Source organism: Lupinus angustifolius, chromosome LG13 (genome assembly GCF_001865875.1).
Source record: "Lupinus angustifolius cultivar Tanjil chromosome LG13, LupAngTanjil_v1.0, whole genome shotgun sequence".
NCBI lineage: Eukaryota > Viridiplantae > Streptophyta > Magnoliopsida > Fabales > Fabaceae > Lupinus > Lupinus angustifolius.
Window position 1 is genome coordinate 3,114,718 of NC_032021.1, and position 20,511 is coordinate 3,135,228.

Sequence of the window (20,511 nt, forward strand, 5' to 3'; positions counted from 1 at the left end):
AACATGGTTATGCTGTCATACTAATCAATGCCTTAAATAATTTTAAAGTTATATATGATTATATGCTTAGCATTCACTACTCTTACCTTAGAAGATAGCATCTAAAATCTACATGCATCTTTTATAAGGTCACAGTCACTTGTACCTTTTCCATGACTAATCTTTTATAAGTAAAAAGTTGAAGCTTCCTCACCATGCACATAAAACTCTAAATCCATTTACAACAAAACATAAAGACACCACAAGAAAAAAAGAAAGAAAATATATATATATATTCTTCTCAATGATGCTGCCACCTTTTCCTTCTAATCCAATAATTGTTTCTCCAAAATGACACACATCTCAGAAACTTGGGAAATGATTTTGAGAAGATTGAACCATTTGCAAGTCGGTGGTTGTTTGACATGAGTTATCATCCACCATCATGGTCCTGTTTGAATACACCAAAGGAAATGAATATCACATTTTTTATTTTCATTATAATTTAATGTATGGTGCAAATTTAGAAGTTACAAATATTTAAAATAAATTTATTTCTTAGGTGCTAAATAATTAATCTCTATAGTTCCACTCATTTAAGTTTTGGTCCTTGATACCCTAATAATTAAAACTAATAAACATCAATATTTAATTAAAAAAAGAAAGTTTGATTACTTCATGAATAAAATCTATACGGATTAAAACCCAAATGAGTAAAAATATGGAGTAACACTACATCAGTACATCCTCATAGTATTTTATTTCAGTCTACAAATCTCCTCCTAAATAAATGGAGTATATTAAATAAAAAATTACATTCAATGTCTTATGAAATAAAAAACATATGATCCTTTTTTTTATTTAGAAGGGGGAGAATTTGCATAATATAATAGTTAACTATTAAAATTACTTATCTGAAAAATTCTTCAATGTTATACTCAAAGTCTAAATGGGTAAAATATAGAAATTTATCTCTAAAAAAATAAAGACTAAAAATTTAAATGAAGTAAAATTATGTAGGTTAATTTTTTAGGGTCTTACTCTCGTGGCCTTGATGCCCAAAGAGAACTAAGGGCTCGAAGACGAGCATAGTATTCTCCAATGACAAGAAAACACCTTGCTGCTTGACGAATTGTCAATAATCGACATATTTGATGGAGGCTTTGTTGTCTCAAATTATCAGCCTTTAATTCAATAACAAACTTAATTATTGAGTGATGAGGATATATATATATATATATATATAGATTAATCAAATAATAAGCCAAGGTAACAAAACAAAACAATCTAGCTAGTCATAGAAGAGTATCATATCTGATTCAATAGTCAATTTATATATAATATAAAGTAGAAATAATAATCAAACCCCAACTAGCATATAAGAATTGAGATGGGTCCATACTCCAGGAATACATGGACAACAGCACCATGCTTTCAAAAGGGTTGAAACTCATGAGCTTGTCTTATATATTAGCAATTAAGGCAGACTAAAAATATTATGTATTCTTTTTGTAAATCTCGGTTTTATTTTATTACAAATCATTTCGTACTTTAGTTTTTAAAATATTGATGATAAGTCTACCAAATGTTTATGATTAAACACATCCAGCCATCACTGTCTAAAACCAACTTCTGATTGGAACATTTTTTTTTTTTTAGGTACATAATTCTGATTGGAACATTTTAAGATGGAAAAACTAAACTAGAATACAAGATGTCAATAGCACTCAAAATTTTGATGAACATGCATGCACCCTAGTAGCAAAATATAATAAACTAAAGTGCCCATAAAGAATATAAAGGTTATGATAGTATATTTTAAAATACGTGGCAAAAAATAGTTGGTGATCTAAAGTCAACCCTGTTAATTATAAGAAATTATTAAGTTGTTAAATGTTTTTATATATAGAAAGAAATTGATAGCTTGGCCTTGATGGAATTGAGACAGATCAAGTCTACCAGACCATGATGCTTATCAAATAACTAAAGGCAGATAATTTTTTGGTGAACAATCTAAAGACTCGTTTTATCAGTGGCCAAAGTGTGTAAGGAATACTCATAAAAAAAATATGGATAGATTATATTAAGAGAAAATTTATTTTTTACACTTTTCTTCTCTTCTCTATTTCTAAAATATTGATTATCAAAAAAAATAAAAGTAGTCAATTGAATGGTTTTCCAATGGCCATCTTCAACTATAAAACTTCTTTGAAACCAAATGGTATTTGAAAAATAAAGTGAGAGGTTGTTGGTAAGGATTGTATAATTCAAATCTAATTTTGACAAAAACATAATCAATGCTCTCTTTCATATATCATTAGTCAAATAGAAACTATGTTACAAAATAACTTTGACACAGATGTCACCTGAGGAGGCTTTACGTCAACCTCCCCACCAAATTGTGTGCTTAAAAATGTGTATTATTTTCGATAATGTGACCAATCAATTCAATAATATGATAATTTTCCTTCAACCCATTTTTTTCTTTATCCAAAATATATATAATTTATATTTGTGTATTTAGTAGTGTTTTAAAGTGTGATTATGATTGCAAAATATAGTTGGTGTGCTAACAAATCGGAGAGACAACAAAACTATAATATTGTGAACATAATTATGATGACTGAGATATATAATGATGAAAGATTTTGAATTACCTGACGTACAAAGCCTTCAAGGTTGGAAAGCTTGCCCATGGCGACCATCATCTGTTGGACACCGTCTACGACTGGGCCGCCGGAGATGGTTTCAATGAGAGACTGCTGGAGCTGTTCAAGGCCTTGAGAGAGAGCTTCCTCCGCTTGGTGTGATGAATGGCGGAGCCCATACATTCCCATTATCTGCTGCTCCGCTAGTGGCTCCAACTGTTGTATCAACATCTATCACCAATAACAAATTTTATGTAAATAAAACTTAGTAAAATTGTAATTTTAGTGTTAAATACTAAATAGTGCCAAGTTTTTTGGAACAACATTGGAATCCATTTGATGGCATAGTCAATAAAATAATAACTATAAGTCGTAGAACTGATTTCCAACCAAAAATCAGGTTTCAGTTCGAAACCAGTTCTCCGACTCTATACTAAAAAAAATGCATGCATGGAAAGAATTATATACATACAGTGATTAGGTCTGAGGGTCTAAAACCACCAATCCATAGGAAGCAACGTTCAGCTTGTGACCTCCACATACCATTAATAAGGTGAAATACATCTGTTTTAGCAACCACCCCTTTCAGCCGGAATATCTCATCATAGTGACCAAGATATCCATCTACTATCACTCTCAGCTCGTTGTCCGATACCGCCGCCTGTAGCCCCGTCCGGAGCTCAGCCATCAGCCGGTGGTCATCTTCTAACCATCTACTATACTCCATGTCAAACATTGCAGCTCCTATAATAATAATACAAGAACAAAAATATGTTCCACTTGTTACTAGTTGCTAATTTATTAATAAATATAATATTGCTCCATTTACTATATGATATGGCATCAATTTTTTGGGTCAATATGTATATATATGATATAGTGTTGAAATTAAAATTTTGTTGTGAATTGATATTCAGTGCAAGTATGTCTCGGAATGAAACAGTCCTAAGAACATTTTTTATTAATCCTCTTGTGACCAAATGAATGAGTTCATATTTTTTATTTATATTATTATTAATATAAATGGATGGATTAATCTTAACGCATATATGTTATAATGCTTTTTCTTTTTCATCCCATAGTGCATTTCCTGTGGATATTATTATTATTTGTTCTAAATTTTTATTAAAAATCTTAAAGGCCTATTCTTTTACTAAAAGTGGAAAAGAACAATTTTTGTGGATCAATCAATCATTGAAAAGTTAAAGCACAGAAAGTAGCTTTTATATATGTACTCAGTAAAGGTCGTAGAGTTTTCTATATTCATTATATTTTTTGGTAGATTATCTTCATTATATTTTAATATGCTAGACCATCATATTTAAATAATGGTTGATAATTTTTGTGTCTAGTCATTTTATTACGAGATTCAAGCACGAATTAGGCCTCAGATTTTGGTCAAATTCAGAGACTTCTGCAGCTTATTATTAATTTTCAAAGGGGTTCTCAATATCAAAATCTGACTTTTATTTTTGGATTTTTAAAATATTAATATTTCACAAAAAGAAGTGGTTACGTGCACATAACAACGAATAACAAATACTGACCATAGACTGTTATTTATTTGTTTCATTTTCCATTCTCTAAAGTATACAAAAAAAAGTCATAAGAATTAAAATATTGCCACAACAAAATCTTTCAGGTATTCATTATCCCAACTTTTCTAATGTCCAATATAATACCTTAGGTAAAAAATTATCTTATGCAGATTAAGGAATTAGAAAATGAAACTACCTTTAGAAAATAAAATACAAATATACAAAAGCTACACTCACCAGAGCTTATATTTCCACCAGTACCACCACAACCCAATAACATTCCCTATAAATTATACAGCACATAATAATAATCAGAAGTTAACAAATAAATTGGAATTTTTTTTATAAAAATGCAATATGCAGTAATAATAGCAGTATATATTATATGTGTGTTTGTCTTATACCTGAGAACGTGCTCTTTGAAGGTCTTGTTCGAGTTGGTTAAGCTTTAATCTACTTGACTCTAGTTGCTGCACATAAGCCTGTTCCAATACAGGGAAGGAAAATGCAGCACCAACAACCACATTCCACATAGTTTTTTAAGGTCCCACTTTTCATTATAATATATGGACAAATATCATCTGTTTCGAATGGTGTCTCATTTCATATCTCGAGTCAATTAGAATATTACTTTTTGTTTTCAAAAAGATTCTTTAATCGTGTATCGATATATCATTGGCTCGAAACAGGAAATGAGACACAGTTGTGAATAGGTGATACATGTAGATAATATAGACATAAACTATTTATAATCAACTAACTATATTTGTAAAGTAGAATATGTGATGGGACACACCTTTTTCCTCAGACGGCTTTTCTTTGCTGCCTCTCTGTTCTGTGCTAAACGTCTCAGTGTCTGTAACCAAATAAACAGGAAAATCTTTACTTAGATTTTATATGTACATGAAAAAACCATAGAATAAAAATACTTTGGAATATAATATATAGTATAGTGTAAATAAATATATGTTCAGTGTGTGTGTTATTCAAAACCTTTGCATCAAGTGGCTTTTCTGATGTGGAACTAGCTCCCTTCCTCTGCAATAGAAATAACCCAAAAGTTACTTTTTTAAGTGATAAAATAGATTATTTCATAGGGGAAAAGCTAGAAAGTAGAGTGGTAAACTCAAATGTTAAATTGCTAAGCTAAGTTTAGAATATGGGACTAGAAAGCCAGAAAAATGTAGCCATGCAGTAGCATTTTAAATGCTAAATAAATCAAGGAGGGAAATGAGAAAAAAGTTTTTCAACATTACTCAACTCCATATCCTAGCTTTAAAGAATTGAAGTTGTTAAAAGCAATTACATAGATGCTATACTTTGAACCAAGAATGTAAGATAAAAATGAATATCAGAGTGCTCACAGAATATCTAGGAAGCATTTCTGAATGCAAAGGCTCCTTATTGGGCCATTTCTCTTGAAGAGTCATGCAATCATCAACATGATATGGATAACAAAAAGCATCATCATTTACCATTGTTTTGGTGTGTGTGTGTGAGTAACTTGGGAGAAAGAAAACACCAAGTGTTCTTCAGAGAAGTGGGTTTGGGTCACTATTAACATTGATAAGTACTCAAACACTTCTGCTATTTATAATGTGGATGTGGATTTGACATCCTGAGCATATTCCTTTTCACAAGTTTATAAATTTATATACTCACTTTAGCTTTATTGAATCTCACTTATGTAAAAATATATGATATCTTGTTAGACTCGTAAAAAACTCACTGTGAAATTTAGTTGTACAAAAAAATATGATTTGTACTGAAAAGATTCTCACTTTGTATTTTTGTTAGTCTTTTTGTCACGTTACTCTCTATTTCTCTCTCTAATATTTCTTGTCAGAAGTTCATCAGAAAATCCTTCAGGAATCAGGAAGACTCTCTGTTGATTTGATTTTCTGAGAGTTGTTGGGATCTGTGCTGTTCTTTTGTGAAGATATATGCACAGAAGGAAGAAAAAAAATAGAGAAAGAGGCCCAAAAACTAGTAAACTAATAGTTACATTATTTAATAAGTCTAAGTACTTTGTGTGTGTTTTTGGAGACATGGTAAGAGAGAACTGAGACATAAATATGAAAACTGAAAACAATAGTTGTTTGTATTAAGAACCTTATCCTGTATTGTTGTTTTTGCAGCTGATTGATTCTGTGATGATGGGCTTGTTCTTGAGGCAACAATTGTCATGATGTCTTGTTGTTGAAGTTGGTTCTGTCTTTGTTGCATATGATGATGATGCTGATCAAAAGCCTGATGATGTTGATCTGAAGAAGATGCCTTTTTACTTATTGGAGATTCTGTTTCAAATTGTGGTGGCTCAGTTGTTTTGCTTGAACAAATAGTGTTTATACCTGATCCTGAATCAGTGCTTTCCCCTCTTGATTTTGAACTTCCCTGTATTTTATTTAACATACCAAACACCAAAAGTGTGTCATTTTTTGCATGAAAAGGTGGTATTAATCATATACTTCTCAAAATGAAAAGAAATGAATTAAGGTTAAGATTGTGATTGTGATTGTGATTTCATTGAACAAAGTATTACAAAGCATCTTTATATATATGGAAGGGATTGAAATTTTACTAAGCTTAGAAAAGGAGGGACTAAAATTGAACCATGTACTTCTCAAAATGAAAAGAGAAAAATTAAAAGAAGATTGTGATTTTGTTGTACTTGAAGGTTCTACAAGTACAATTAAAGCATCTCTATGTATATGGATTTATTGGTCAAACATAGAGAAATGAGTGAGTTAGAGAGAGACTAGTACTCTAGGGGTTTGGTGAAATCTCATTGGCCATGAAGGGAACATTTCCAGTGTAGCTGCAGGCTTGCCTGTGAATAAAGCTGCAAGAATCACAAAAGCAAAATCTCAAAGGATCAACCAAAAATAAAGGCCTAAGGATTTTACAATTTATATCAAACAAAAGATGGAGGAACCTAATATCTCCTTTTCAGCAGTTATGGAGAGAATCAGAAAGAAAATCATGCAAGGGAAGTAATGTTTCCAATATTGTAACCCCATGCTATCCAAGTGTATGGCCTCAGAATCATTATGGTATTGGAAATGGTAACTTCCCTTAACTCAGCACTCTTTAGACATATTCAAACCTCTCAGCACCATTTTTCTTTCTATGCTTTTTTGGAAAGAGTTGGTTGTGCTTATGTAATGTCAGAAAAAGGGTAAACCATGGAAAGGGAAATATGTACATACATGCTTTTGCTTCATCATTTCTAGTTTTAATTCCTTGCAGAACCATTGCCTCTTCTAGCTCTCTAAAATCAAAAGCAGACCCTTGATTCCTAAGAAACAAAAAATTAATAACATGGAATTAGAATAAAGTAAATTTGTTAAAATGAGAGAACACCATATAAAAAATATATATAGAATTGGAATTTAGTTATGTATGACAGAAAAGTTGTAGGTATTATATGTAGAGATTATTGAAGAATACATTAAGCTTGATGTAGGAATATTAATCCCATGATGAAGAACTCCATAAGGGACATGGTGACTTGATGGTCCTGACTCAGATAACCCCATTTGTCCTATTCTTTGATTATCCATGCAAAGCTATTCAGATTTTTCTCATCTTCCCTGAAGCTGAAACTCAAAGGTTTTCATTTAGCAGAAACTCAATTCACAAGGGAAAAACTTGATTGCCAGAGCTGAAGAATATGATCAAAACTTACATGTTTGTGCTTGTGTCTATAACAAAATTTCATATATGTATAGTTATATGCATGAAAAATCAGAAAAGCCATGTGTTTACCTTAGTTTTCTTTGGAATATTTCAGGGAAAAAAGGATCCTATATGGACAAGTTCACAGAGGAGGGAAAGATCAAAGCTTTCTTGTCAAAGCAATATATAAGTTGCCACAACAAGTGGGTCAAGTCTTTTTCTCATACATGCTCTCTCTTTATAACTTTTTTTATCTTTTATGGAGTGTCTCTATCTCTCTCTTTCTCCTTCTCTATGAAGAAACCTGATTGATAAGTATGTTTGGCTTGCTTTATCACTGTCCCTAGTACAAACTATTTCAGATTCAGGAACTCATTCTTTGGTGCTAGTGTGGTACCCCAAAATCTTGTCCTAATAACAACTTGAAAACTTGTCTAAGGATCTTTGAGCTTTAACAGTTTGAAATGGTTCTGAAATATAAATATAAATTGAATAAATACTATAGAAATTAATAAAATTGGAAGGGTAGGGTCCTCTCAGAAAATCACTAGAAACACTAACTCATACTCCACTAGGACAGATATTCTTTATCCTAAACGGTGTCTTATCTCCTGTTTCGAGCTAATTAGAATGATATTTTTTATTTTTAAAAATTTATTTTATTTATGTGGCAATATATGATTGGTCAGAGATATAAAATGAGATACCGTTCAGAACAGATTATCCCGATCCATTACTCTCTCTCCTATAACCACCTGTGTTTTCTTATTGGTTCTGGTTCCCTAAGGGCTGCATGTACTTACAAGGAAAAAAGTCATACATATTTACTTAACTATAAATTCAACCTGAAATCCAGTATGAGTCTAATAAATTCATCACAATATCAACATGAGACAAATTGTCTGTTTTTTCCCCTTATTAAAGATGTCATAAAAAGACCAAAAAAGAAAGGTTTAAAAGTATTTTAATCTTTATCCTTTTATACCTAAAGGTGATAGATTTCATATTTTTACATCAACTAAGAGTCGTAGTAGTAAGTGAAATCTTTTGCACATCACATCATAAACTTGTGCTAATACCATTTCAACCAAAACATTAGAATAATATTCCACAATAATACCCACTTTGTGTATTTAATCACAGCTCTGAGATGGATTTGTTTGGTATTATCCTCTTTGTTGATAGGTCAACATCCATTCCCTGTCATCACCTAAAACCATGCCACATCAAGATTCCTTTCTACTTATAGACATGTTTGTATAACATTATACTAAACAAGACAATCATGAATTGCTTGAAATTTAATTTCAAGTTTCTAATCAGTACCATAAATCCTTCATTAGATGTAGTTTCTCTTGTAGCTTAACTCTCAAACATTTTGTCTTATGTTCAGGACCAACATTATTGAGGAACAAATATATTGAGTAATATATACTATATACTATATACTATATACTATATACTATATGCAAATAAAGAAGAGACAGGCAGAGAGATAATGAAAACTTTTAGGCAGTGTACCCTATCTATCTTATAAAGAGGTAAAATCAAATATTATATTTTGTGCTCGTCTAATACCTTCCAAGTTCCTACCAATTATTCCTTTATCATCCAATGATTGGTCTTTAAAAAAAGTGGGTTTTCTCAAAATATAAATACTTCCACCCACAATATGTTGGTAGTCTAGTAGTGTAATATTCTACTAGATTCTCAGGATGACCAAAGATCAAAAATTTGATTCTTATGAGTGATACTTGTTGAGATGGACATTCACAGACCTCAAAAGGATTAGTTCCTTACCCATATAAATACCCTTGTTAATACCAAAAAAATATATATATACTTTCAACGGTTATGTCAATACGTATTTCAAGTATATACACAATTGTTCCAAATATACTATATAGACATATGTTCTTCACATGGAAATGTTTTTGTGCAAGTTTTAAACATAAGATCATTCCATGAATCTGACATTATCTTTAGCCGTAATTCTTTGAACTCAATTGTTTCCATCACCAAAGAGGTGATTGGTCTAGATCAAATTAATTATGGCTAGAAATAATTCCACAATTGATTGTGTTCAACTATTATGTTAAGTCATTACTTGTCATCTAAGCAAGTAACTAAAAGTGCATTCTTTAATTCTTTAATAATTTTATTGTCTGAGGATATACTTTTTCATCAATACTGATTTTGAGTAGTTTGTGTAACCATTGATATTTCATTCTTTATAGGTGAATGGTCATTTGCTGATCAAATAGATATTATTCCATGTACTACAATTTTTTTCTCTTTTGATGAAATAGTAGACCATAGCTTTAATAAGCCAATTATTGAAAGTGGGGAAGGCAATAATTTTAAAATGGAACCCCAACACATATATGGTCCAACAGAATAATGTATTGAATACGTTGTCATGTTGGTATTGATCACTACTAAGGAAATATGTGAGGAGAATATGACTTATCCATGGTATAGGCCTATAGGGTTTGCTCACAGTACAAATGTTAGTTAAGATTAGAAGATTTTTTCGTTGAACAATAAATAAACATGAAACGCAATTGAATTTTGAGTAGTTCACGTGATTGAATTCAACAAAAGTTACACGACAAATTTCATCAACATGATAAAGGCATGTACCGTTCAATGTTTATGGCATGTCCGAAAAATCAAGAGAACCTATTACAGTGTTACTTATATTTCACTCGAGTTTCATCTTAACAAATGAAATTGTAATATTTAGCATAATATTTATGCAACTATTTTTTTTTTAATTTCATTTTTGTTTCATTGGCATCTCTAGCATGTTGACCCCGTCATTTTTATTTCAAACTATTTAGATAAACTAATAAGGCGTTGGTCTAGTAGTGTAAGACCATACTATATTTCCATAAAAGATCAAAAGATTGATGATTCGATTCATGTGAGCGACACTTGTTATGAGGACCACATATCCCAAAATGAATTAGTTTTTTGCCCAAAAGGTGAGAGAATATTCTTAGTAGTACTAAAAAAACTACTTAGATCAACTTGTCAATCAAGTAGAAGCATTGAGAACATCGATAAATTACTTAGTTCCGCTTAACTCCATTGACAAGTTGGTTCAGCCATAGCCCCTTCATCTAGTTGCCATGGTAGCTGGTCAAGTAAATTGAAAGCATTTGTTTTATATTAACCAGCGGCGACTTATCTTGGTGAAAATGATAGATGTCACCACCATTCAATGTAAGTCAGGCAACATGAATTTTAGGGTATGAGTGATTATGGTGCTATCTCAGAAAGTGCAGATAAACAAACCAACAATCACAAAGTGGAAGAGCAAAAACATAGAAACTAAGAATGCATCACACTAACCAATATGTTCTCCAATTGCAGAACATATATCTGAGAAAAAATGCTTTCCATCAGTAATATACATTACACTAATGAAAAATCAGTTAAAATATGAACTTCAAACTCAATATCTTTGAGCAAGTGGCCAGCAATGATGCATGGGAGAAGGAAGAGGACGAGAAAACGTCTTGGATCTAACAATTTCGAAAACACAGAATGTTCAGGACTCAAAGTAAATACCTTGCTTTGAAGGCTCTTCAATGTAATTACTCACTACTCACCATTACAACTCATCCCTTCCCTCAAAAGTGAATCCATTGGAATGGTAAAAAAATTAGTCAATTATAAGATTAAGATTTCCAAAACACATCTCAGTGTAAACTTTCCGGACTAATTAATCACTTTTCTCTTTGCTGAGACATTATCAAAGTCCTGAATGTCTACCATCATTCTAGGTCAGTCACACAAATTTTAAATAAAGCTTCCAACCAATAAATAACTTAAAAGTGGCGCATAAACTCTTCAATTCTTTAAGTTACCTGCAAATATGCCTACACAATTAGACCCAAAAAAATGATTTATAATAAGCCATATAGCAGAATCCTATTCATACTTAAAATGTGGATCTACATGTGTGAATCTCCTCATCAGCTTAACCATGGATGTTGTGAAATTGGCTAACATTTGGCATTCTTCATCAGTCTTAGCCTCTGAAACTACCCCGTGAATGACCAACTTCTTGAGATTCGGGCATCGCTTAAGCAGCCCCTCAACCCAGTGGGAGAAAAGGTCATTGATCACAGTCCAGCCAAGCTCCAAGACAACAACATTCTCCAGACAGGAAGAACCTTGTAAACCATAGTGAAGCACTCCATCTCTGACATCGTAACTTAGAGATAAATGGCTCAGGTGTGGAAAGCAAGCAGCAATTGTTTCTAAATCTACAATCTCATCCTCGTCGTCAAACATCACATCCCAAAGCCGGAGCCTCTTTAAATTCGACGATCTTGAAATCATCTGGTAGAATTTCGGCCATATAATTGTGAAGTTGCTGATATCCACAATCTCAAGATTCTCAACTGTCTCCCCAATATCAAGATGTATAACACTAACATCGTCAATCTTAAAATGCTTCAAGGTCCCCTTACCAATGAGCTCAAAAACCTCAAGTGCACAATCTTTCAAGTGCAAACATTCAATACCATCAGCCTCCAATATAAACTTGTCCAAACTGATTGCTTCTACATATACTCTCTTCAGAGTTGAACTACTCAATTCAACCGTGACCTGTGCATCAGACATAGCAATCTCTGGATTGACAAGCTTCAAAACTTCAATCTTTGGACAGGCAGACACCAAAAGATGCAGATCCAACGCTGAGATACTGACATAACTCAATGAAAGATATTTCAAACAAGGGAACCTCTGATAATTAGGCTCAACCCCAATGATTGAATTATGAGCCAGATCTAGTATTTCCAGCTTATGTCTGCCACATATTTCAAGAATGTTAACATTAGGCATAGTCTTTACATTATAAAATAATTGCTTCAAGCTTTCCCTGGTGTACATGAGCCAAGCAATAACGGCTGAGGCTGAGAATTCATCCACATCTTCCATCAAAATGGAGAGTGCCTGCAACCCTGATGTCTGAAAAATGGTTTGTGTGATCAAAATCTCGAGGCGGGTAGTCTTCAAATCGCGGTAAATAGGCCAATCATTAGAGCTGAAGGAGAGGGTGTGTAGGTGTTTGCAGCATGCTTCCCTCCATTTGCGGCAAGTCGCAGAGGCAACGATTACATCACCAGCTGCCCTTAGGTGGGACAGTATGTTCCCAATAACTTCAACAGGAAGCTGGTCCATCAAACAATGTTGTAACTTACATTCCCTCTCACAAACAATATATCAAATACGTTGTGTGCTTTTGTTGCCAAGCAATAATAAGGCGGAAAGACAATTTCTTTAAGCCCTTCAAATCAAGAGTGAAATTGAAGATTCAAAACCATACCACAATCCTGAATGAATGATTGAAAAAATCAAATCAATTGCACAGCATCATCAATTTCTGTTATCATTCAAATAAGATTTAAACATGTAAAAGTGGGAATTGGGAAATTATAATCAGAATTGAAACTAAATATTTTTTAAAAATGATTTTATTTGGAGATAAAGGGAGAAAGGTAAGGTTGAGATTGAAATGGGTTACCTGAGATTGAGAATGTGGTTATGGGAAGAGAATAAAGAAGAACGAAACAGAAGGAGAAAGATTCGTCACTAATCTACGATTATCGCTTATGAATTGCGTCTAAAACCAAACTAAACATGACAAAATATGTATTCAATACGTCATTATTATAATAAAACACGTTCTAACAATTTCCTTCTATACATTTTTTATATATAATTTTTATTTTTATTTTTATTTTTATTTTTCTTTAGCTTAATTACAAGTTTTGACCATTTTATTTTATTTTGTATTGTATTGATATTGTCATTAAATAAACAGTATTGAATGATGATAAGTTTACGATTTTATCAATTTTTAGAATAAATAAAATATTTTTATCTGTATGTACAAATTAATTGAAATTATCTTATATTAAGTATTTAACTTACTTTAGAAACAATAATGGATGGCTGAAACACTTCGTAGATATTTTTTCATTATAATTGATTTGTGATGGCCTAAACTATCTCATGAAAACCAAAATGACTACTCCATGAACCCTTATGTAAGGATTCTGTTTATTACTGGAGAAGTGATTGTCATACAATATATATTCTATTCTTTCTATATATTAATTAATTAATGTAATATGGGCTAGCACAATTATTAAAATATAATTCCTATGTTTGACAATATGCATTTAAAGGGCTATATTTGTAATCTACATCTATATATTAATGCAAAATGGGTTGGCGAATTCATTATGCTTGACACTTGCATTTAAAGGTGTATATTTGTAATAGCATGTTTTATTTGTTTAAAAAAAATTGTAGAACGGATTTAAAAAATGACAGAACTAAACATTTCAACCACTTCACTTTTGTTGCTTCTAAGGGACATTATTTTGAGTGAAACTTTTCTCTCTCCATTAAGTTGCATTTAATGCAAGAAATTTTTAAACCTTTCTTTCTTCAACTTTCTCCTCTCTCCCAAGCTTTTTCTTTTACTTACTTATTTTTACATATTCTTACATTCAATTTTTAGACTCCTAAATTTCTATCACTAATATGAGTAAACTAATAATTATATGATGGCAAGTTAGTAAAGTAATTAACATGAACCTAAAACTAATTGGATTATAAAACCAATTAACAAAATGATTAAATTGAAAACCAAAATGTTATTTTTGAAGATCGGATATATATAAGTTCAGGTGTACATAAGTGTATCTATAATTAAATTATTTTCGACCAATATATTATTACGATGTTAATAGGCACGAATTTACATATTAACCCACGTTTTTATTACCAACATCATATAAGATAAAATATAATCATAAACAAAACATTACATAATATAAATTGAAAATAATTAGATAAAGAACTTAGAATTTCCTTTACTAAAAATTAACACAACCATTGAGTTTATTAAAACTATTATATTTATAAGCACGTCCAATCCATATTTTTATTATAGTCTAATTAATATCACATGTAAGATCAATTTTAAAAAATGAACTAATTACTATTATGCATTATGTACATATTGAATCTCTTAACAAAAATTATTGGAAAAAATAATATTTACTGATAATAACGAGAATTAACGAAAATGCTATGCAATAATTGTTTTTATCTATAAATAATAAGAATTTATAGAATAAGCTTATTGAAAAGGAATTTATATAAAGACATGGTCTCTTTTTATCGTATTTTACTGCTTAAAATAACATTTATTTTATGAGTGTAACATATATGTACTATTAGTATAAAAATTTATACACAATTCATATATTATTCACTTTGCATTTGTATTATTTTTGAATATACAATAATGATAAAAAATGAATGATAAACAATAAACTAACAGTATATAAAACTCTCACACTTTCACTTCATTCATTTTTTTCTCATATTTTATACTAACATTCATTTTTGTATCAAAGTTATAGTTAAATTAGTTAATATGTATAGGTTGACTTTAGATTTTGTAATGATAGTTTAAGAATACAAAAAATGAGAAAAAAATTAAGAATAGTTACTCCAAATTTATATTTTTTATATAATAAACATTTTGATTATCTACAAATGTTTTTATTTTTAGATTATTAAGAGTTTAGTTTTAAAAAAATCCTTCATTTTAACACTATCGTATCTTTACACGCATATATAAAGATGACACCAATAAAAACAACACCAAAAGAGAAACCGGTATTAGAAGAAAATTCAAATTATTTTAATAAAAAAGGTATAATGGTAATGTTATATTTTATTTGTTTAAAAATATTATAAAACGTAATTATGTTTAGTATGTTAATGAGATAAAGTTGAAAGTTGGAACTCTTGTAATACTATTGAGGAATTTAGACTAATACAAAGAAGTTTTCTAAAATATCTATCATGTATTATAAAACTTATATTAAATTGTATTCTAAACTTTTGTTTATAGTAATTCATTTTTTATTTGATACAATAGGTCTATGCACTATGTTATTTGATTATAACTCCAATTCATCATTTAAATACATAAACATATCTTTTATAAGGTAATCATCAATAAATTTTTAATTTACAAATTACCTTTATATTGTTTAAATAAATTTATGCAAAATATGTTATCACCTTACCGGTAACCTACTAGTAACAAATAAAAACAATATATAATTATAATTTTATTCTTTTAATTATTATAAAATTATATTTTTATTATTGAAAACATAAACATAAACAAAGACTTAGTCTCATCATTACTTAAAAATATCCTTCTTAATCCTATAAGGTATCACAAAACGATGAGCAAGAGATGCAAAATGGAGTAATGAGCTTAAGACCCATCAATGGCCATAATTACTAATTAAAGTGGTGTAGATCAAGTGAAAAATAGCAACTTTCTTGCCTCATTGGGCAAGAATGTGGAAAGAAGAGAGCATAACCATGGGTAAACATTCAGATGCTGAATAAAAACAAAGAAACTCCTTAGTACAGAACCGTTGAAATTAATGGCTAGCGAGAAATTAATGGCGGTCACTATTGCGCTAACAATTACAGTTACAGAATTGTAATTATTGTGGCGGTAATGATGCGGATTGTAATTTAAATTTATGGATGCAATAAATTATGAACAACTGAACTTGAATGTATCACTTGTTATTATCACTTGGTAATTGATTGAAAAAATGTAACTAAATTAAAAAAATTAATAATTAATAATTTTTTATTAATCACCTAACACATTTTTTTTATAAAAAATGTAATGTCCCCGATTCCTACTCTAATTGATATGCAAAATGACAATTCTTACTGTAGAAAAAGTTCATAGCTATTCCTGCCCGCGTATGAATATTACATATATTATAAGGCTTGTCACTTGATTATATCATAATTTTTAAGATAATATCATTACTTATTCTTTTTTTTTTTGTATTAATAAGGATATTCTCTAATTTTTTATATGTAGTGGTATGTTTGTGGCTCATTATAAACTAAATTAAATACCAAAAAAAATAATATTATTATATACATATATATTTGATGAAATATAATATACAAATATAAATCAACACGGTATATTTAAAATATTCAAATAACTAAGCATAACTAAAAAGAGATGAAAAAGGTTACGTGGTAAAACAGTTTGGTCTACCTTTTTCCCGTTTTAAGTTCATCCTATATTTTTTTATTTAAGTAGGTCCTTTAAACAAATTTTCTAAATTGGTTCTTTAAATATGTTTTTAATGTCATGGATTAGAATTAGTTTCTAATGTTACAACGCCAAAATTACAAACAATGGATAATCACATTATGCGCGAATTATAAGATGGTCAAATGAGTAAATAATTTAAGGAATGAAGTGGTATGGTGTTGAGAATTCGAGATAATATTATGTGACATTTGTTGGAAGTGATAACCATGTAATCAAAAGAAAAGATTAATTTTGTGCTCAAATTGTGAGAGAATACCATGGATAGTACTAAAAAAATACCAAACTAATTCCATATTTGTTGCGTGAAATTCAATATTTAAATATAGATGATGTTGTTTTTAGAATCATTGTTTCCATTAATGGTAAATAAGTAATTAACAATCAGAAGAGGAAAAAAGTGATAAAATTTAGTAATTGTGATAAGAAAGTTGTAAAGTATTTTGCATATATATGTTATTGTTCATATTTATATGGAAATTTTATTTATATATATCATTTCGGTTAATGATTTTATTTATATGGAAATACATTAATAATTTAAAAATATTTTTTGCATTTAAACTAAATAAAATTGGAAAAGAATATTATAGAGGGATAAATTGAATTGTTCGCTGAATACAAGTTAATTAATTACAGTTTATATTTCTATGGTTAATGATATTTGATAATTTATAGAAACACACTTAAATAAAAATTCTAAAATACATAGAATAATATTCACCCATGTTTTATATGCTTGAGTGATTCTTGTACTTAGAGTAGATAATTTAGAGAATATGACACAAAACGATTTTGCTTTGTGTCTTAATTCAAAAGAAAAAGTTCTAAATAACATTGTTTTGTTGAGTTACAAAATTTTCTAATGTAAAATGTCACTGTAGAAATAACTTGTCAAGTCACTTATTCTATTATCACAATAAACACTACTTAATGAGGGGAATAATACATTCTGTAATATTTTTAATATCTTTTATGGTGCATGATTGTCTCTCTTAACAAAAATCATTATTATGAATCAAACTTTTAATATACTGATGATCTTAAAAATCTAGTATGGTCTTGTACTACTAAACGAACATTTTATCGTTAAATTAGTTGTAAGTGAAAAAGTGATTTACTCAACCTAAAATATTTGAGTTTGGGAAAGTGAAAGGCGTAATAAAGGACAAAAGATTAGGTATAAAAGTGTTAGGTAGGTAGGGTCGGGTCGGAGGATCCACTTCCCTTTCAGCATATGCTCCAACAATGATGCCAATAACCTATTTCTCTATCTCTCTCTCTCTCTCTCTCTCTCTCTCTCTCTCTCTCTCTCTCTCAATATATAAATACTTGTTACCTGTCATCATTTTCAATTCTCTCTCTCTCTCTGTAAGTCTTTCTTCTCAATTTTCTCTCTTTTCTTTTTTTACCTTTGTTTTTGCATGTTCATCTTTGTTTACCTATTTATTTTATTATTTTATGTATTATCTCTGATCCACGAAACTATGGGTATTTATGTTATATATAAATAATATTTCAAAAAAACGGGGGTTGATTTAGATTTGACAACTGGGTGTAACATGTAACTGATGTAACATGTGTTTGTTTAGATCAGTATATGTTTGCTTGTGTTTTTTTTTCTTCATGTTTTATTAGAGTTTATGTTTTATCTGTAACAAGTTGTAAGAAAGAATTTTGACTTTAAGCACAGTGTTTGATTGTAAATTTCGGAGCTTTGAGTGAAGAGAATAGAGACATTTGCTTCCTTCTTATCATATTGCTCCATAAACCAATTGCCTTTTCTTTTTACAACATGATTGGAATTGGTTTGGTTCCCATTCTTTTAAATTTTTATATATGTAGCTTCATTTCATTCCACAATTCACATCATTCTCTCAAATCAGTTTGAAGTTTGCTTTAGAATCCAACTCTTTTATCTAACTAAATATTATACTTTAATTTAGTTGTGATTTGTGGTATAGTCTCATGGCTATCCCTAGTTAGGAAGCTGTCTCCCCAATATCAAGATGTATAACACTAACATCGTCAATCTTAAAATGCTTCAAGGTCCCCTTACCAATGAGCTCAAAAACCTCAAGTGCACAATCTTTCAAGTGCAAACATTCAATACCATCAGCCTCCAATATAAACTTGTCCAAACTGATTGCTTCTACATATACTCTCTTCAGAGTTGAACTACTCAATTCAACCGTGACCTGTGCATCAGACATAGCAATCTCTGGATTGACAAGCTTCAAAACTTCAATCTTTGGACAGGCAGACACCAAAAGATGCAGATCCAACGCTGAGATACTGACATAACTCAATGAAAGATATTTCAAACAAGGGAACCTCTGATAATTAGGCTCAACCCCAATGATTGAATTATGAGCCAGATCTAGTATTTCCAGCTTATGTCTGCCACATATTTCAAGAATGTTAACATTAGGCATAGTCTTTACATTATAAAATAATTGCTTCAAGCTTTCCCTGGTGTACATGAGCCAAGCAATAACGGCTGAGGCTGAGAATTCATCCACATCTTCCATCAAAATGGAGAGTGCCTGCAACCCTGATGTCTGAAAAATGGTTTGTGTGATCAAAATCTCGAGGCGGGTAGTCTTCAAATCGCGGTAAATAGGCCAATCATTAGAGCTGAAGGAGAGGGTGTGTAGGTGTTTGCAGCATGCTTCCCTCCATTTGCGGCAAGTCGCAGAGGCAACGATTACATCACCAGCTGCCCTTAGGTGGGACAGTATGTTCCCAATAACTTCAACAGGAAGCTGGTCCATCAAACAATGTTGTAACTTACATTCCCTCTCACAAACAATATATCAAATACGTTGTGTGCTTTTGTTGCCAAGCAATAATAAGGCGGAAAGACAATTTCTTTAAGCCCTTCAAATCAAGAGTGAAATTGAAGATTCAAAACCATACCACAATCCTGAATGAATGATTGAAAAAATCAAATCAATTGCACAGCATCATCAATTTCTGTTATCATTCAAATAAGATTTAAACATGTAAAAGTGGGAATTGGGAAATTATAATCAGAATTGAAACTAAATATTTTTTAAAAATGATTTTATTTGGAGATAAAGGGAGAAAGGTAAGGTTGAGATTGAAATGGGTTACCTGAGATTGAGAATGTGGTTATGGGAAGAGAATAAAGAAGAACGAAACAGAAGGAGAAAGATTCGTCACTAATCTACGATTATCGCTTATGAATTGCGTCTAAAACCAAACTAAACATGACAAAATATGTATTCAATACGTCATTATTATAATAAAACACGTTCTAACAATTTCCTTCTATACATTTTTTATATATAATTTTTATTTTTATTTTTATTTTTATTTTTCTTTAGCTTAATTACAAGTTTTGACCATTTTATTTTATTTTGTATTGTATTGATATTGTCATTAAATAAACAGTATTGAATGATGATAAGTTTACGATTTTATCAATTTTTAGAATAAA

General features: G+C 30.4%; 2 protein-coding genes across 8 annotated transcripts; both read right to left on the bottom strand.

The window, feature by feature from the left end:
- Window positions 147-8,410, bottom strand: LOC109363182 (transcription factor TGA2.2-like). 3 transcript variants are annotated; one of them, XM_019609347.1, is made up of 14 exons: window positions 7,934-8,410; window positions 7,616-7,764; window positions 7,375-7,463; window positions 6,931-7,007; window positions 6,421-6,559; window positions 6,278-6,384; window positions 5,159-5,203; window positions 4,962-5,021; window positions 4,570-4,647; window positions 4,403-4,448; window positions 3,100-3,371; window positions 2,637-2,858; window positions 1,021-1,163; window positions 147-430 (listed from the first exon to the last, which is right to left on the bottom strand). In XM_019609347.1, exons 2-14 carry the CDS (start codon window positions 7,726-7,728, stop codon window positions 343-345), a joined length of 1,479 nt encoding a protein of 492 aa, XP_019464892.1. In that variant the 5' UTR covers window positions 7,729-7,764; window positions 7,934-8,410; the 3' UTR covers window positions 147-342. The 3 variants fall into 3 exon arrangements, with proteins under 3 accessions (XP_019464892.1, XP_019464891.1, XP_019464890.1); XM_019609346.1 differs by having other exon boundaries at window positions 2,637-2,843; window positions 6,278-6,559; XM_019609345.1 differs by having other exon boundaries at window positions 6,278-6,559.
- Window positions 11,551-20,267, bottom strand: LOC109325583 (F-box/LRR-repeat protein At1g67190-like). 5 transcript variants are annotated; one of them, XM_019558028.1, is made up of 3 exons: window positions 20,166-20,267; window positions 19,060-19,974; window positions 11,551-12,279 (listed from the first exon to the last, which is right to left on the bottom strand). In XM_019558028.1, the coding sequence occupies exons 2-3, from the start codon at window positions 19,820-19,822 to the stop codon at window positions 11,783-11,785; spliced, it is 1,260 nt and encodes a 419-aa protein (XP_019413573.1). In that variant the 5' UTR covers window positions 19,823-19,974; window positions 20,166-20,267; the 3' UTR covers window positions 11,551-11,782. The 5 variants fall into 5 exon arrangements, with proteins under 5 accessions (XP_019413573.1, XP_019413572.1, XP_019413574.1 ...); XM_019558027.1 differs by having other exon boundaries at window positions 19,060-20,024; XM_019558029.1 differs by lacking the exons at window positions 19,060-19,974; window positions 20,166-20,267 and adding an exon at window positions 13,386-13,487 and having other exon boundaries at window positions 11,551-11,718; window positions 11,793-13,244.

Coding starts and splice junctions, on each gene's coding strand:
- LOC109363182 (XM_019609345.1), bottom strand. CDS start 7,728: ATGGATAATCAAAGAATAGGACAAATGGGGTTATCTGAGTCAGGACCA. Junction 2,859..3,099: donor GACCCTCAGACCTAATCACT/GTATGTATATAA, acceptor TATTGGTGATAG/ATGTTGATACAACAGTTGGA. Junction 1,164..2,636: donor TTGAAGGCTTTGTACGTCAG/GTAATTCAAAAT, acceptor ATTGAATTAAAG/GCTGATAATTTGAGACAACA.
- LOC109325583 (XM_019558028.1), bottom strand. CDS start 19,822: ATGGACCAGCTTCCTGTTGAAGTTATTGGGAACATACTGTCCCACCTA. Junction 12,280..19,059: donor TGACGATGTTAGTGTTATAC/ATCTTGATATTG, acceptor TTAGTGTTATAC/ATCTTGATATTGGGGAGACA.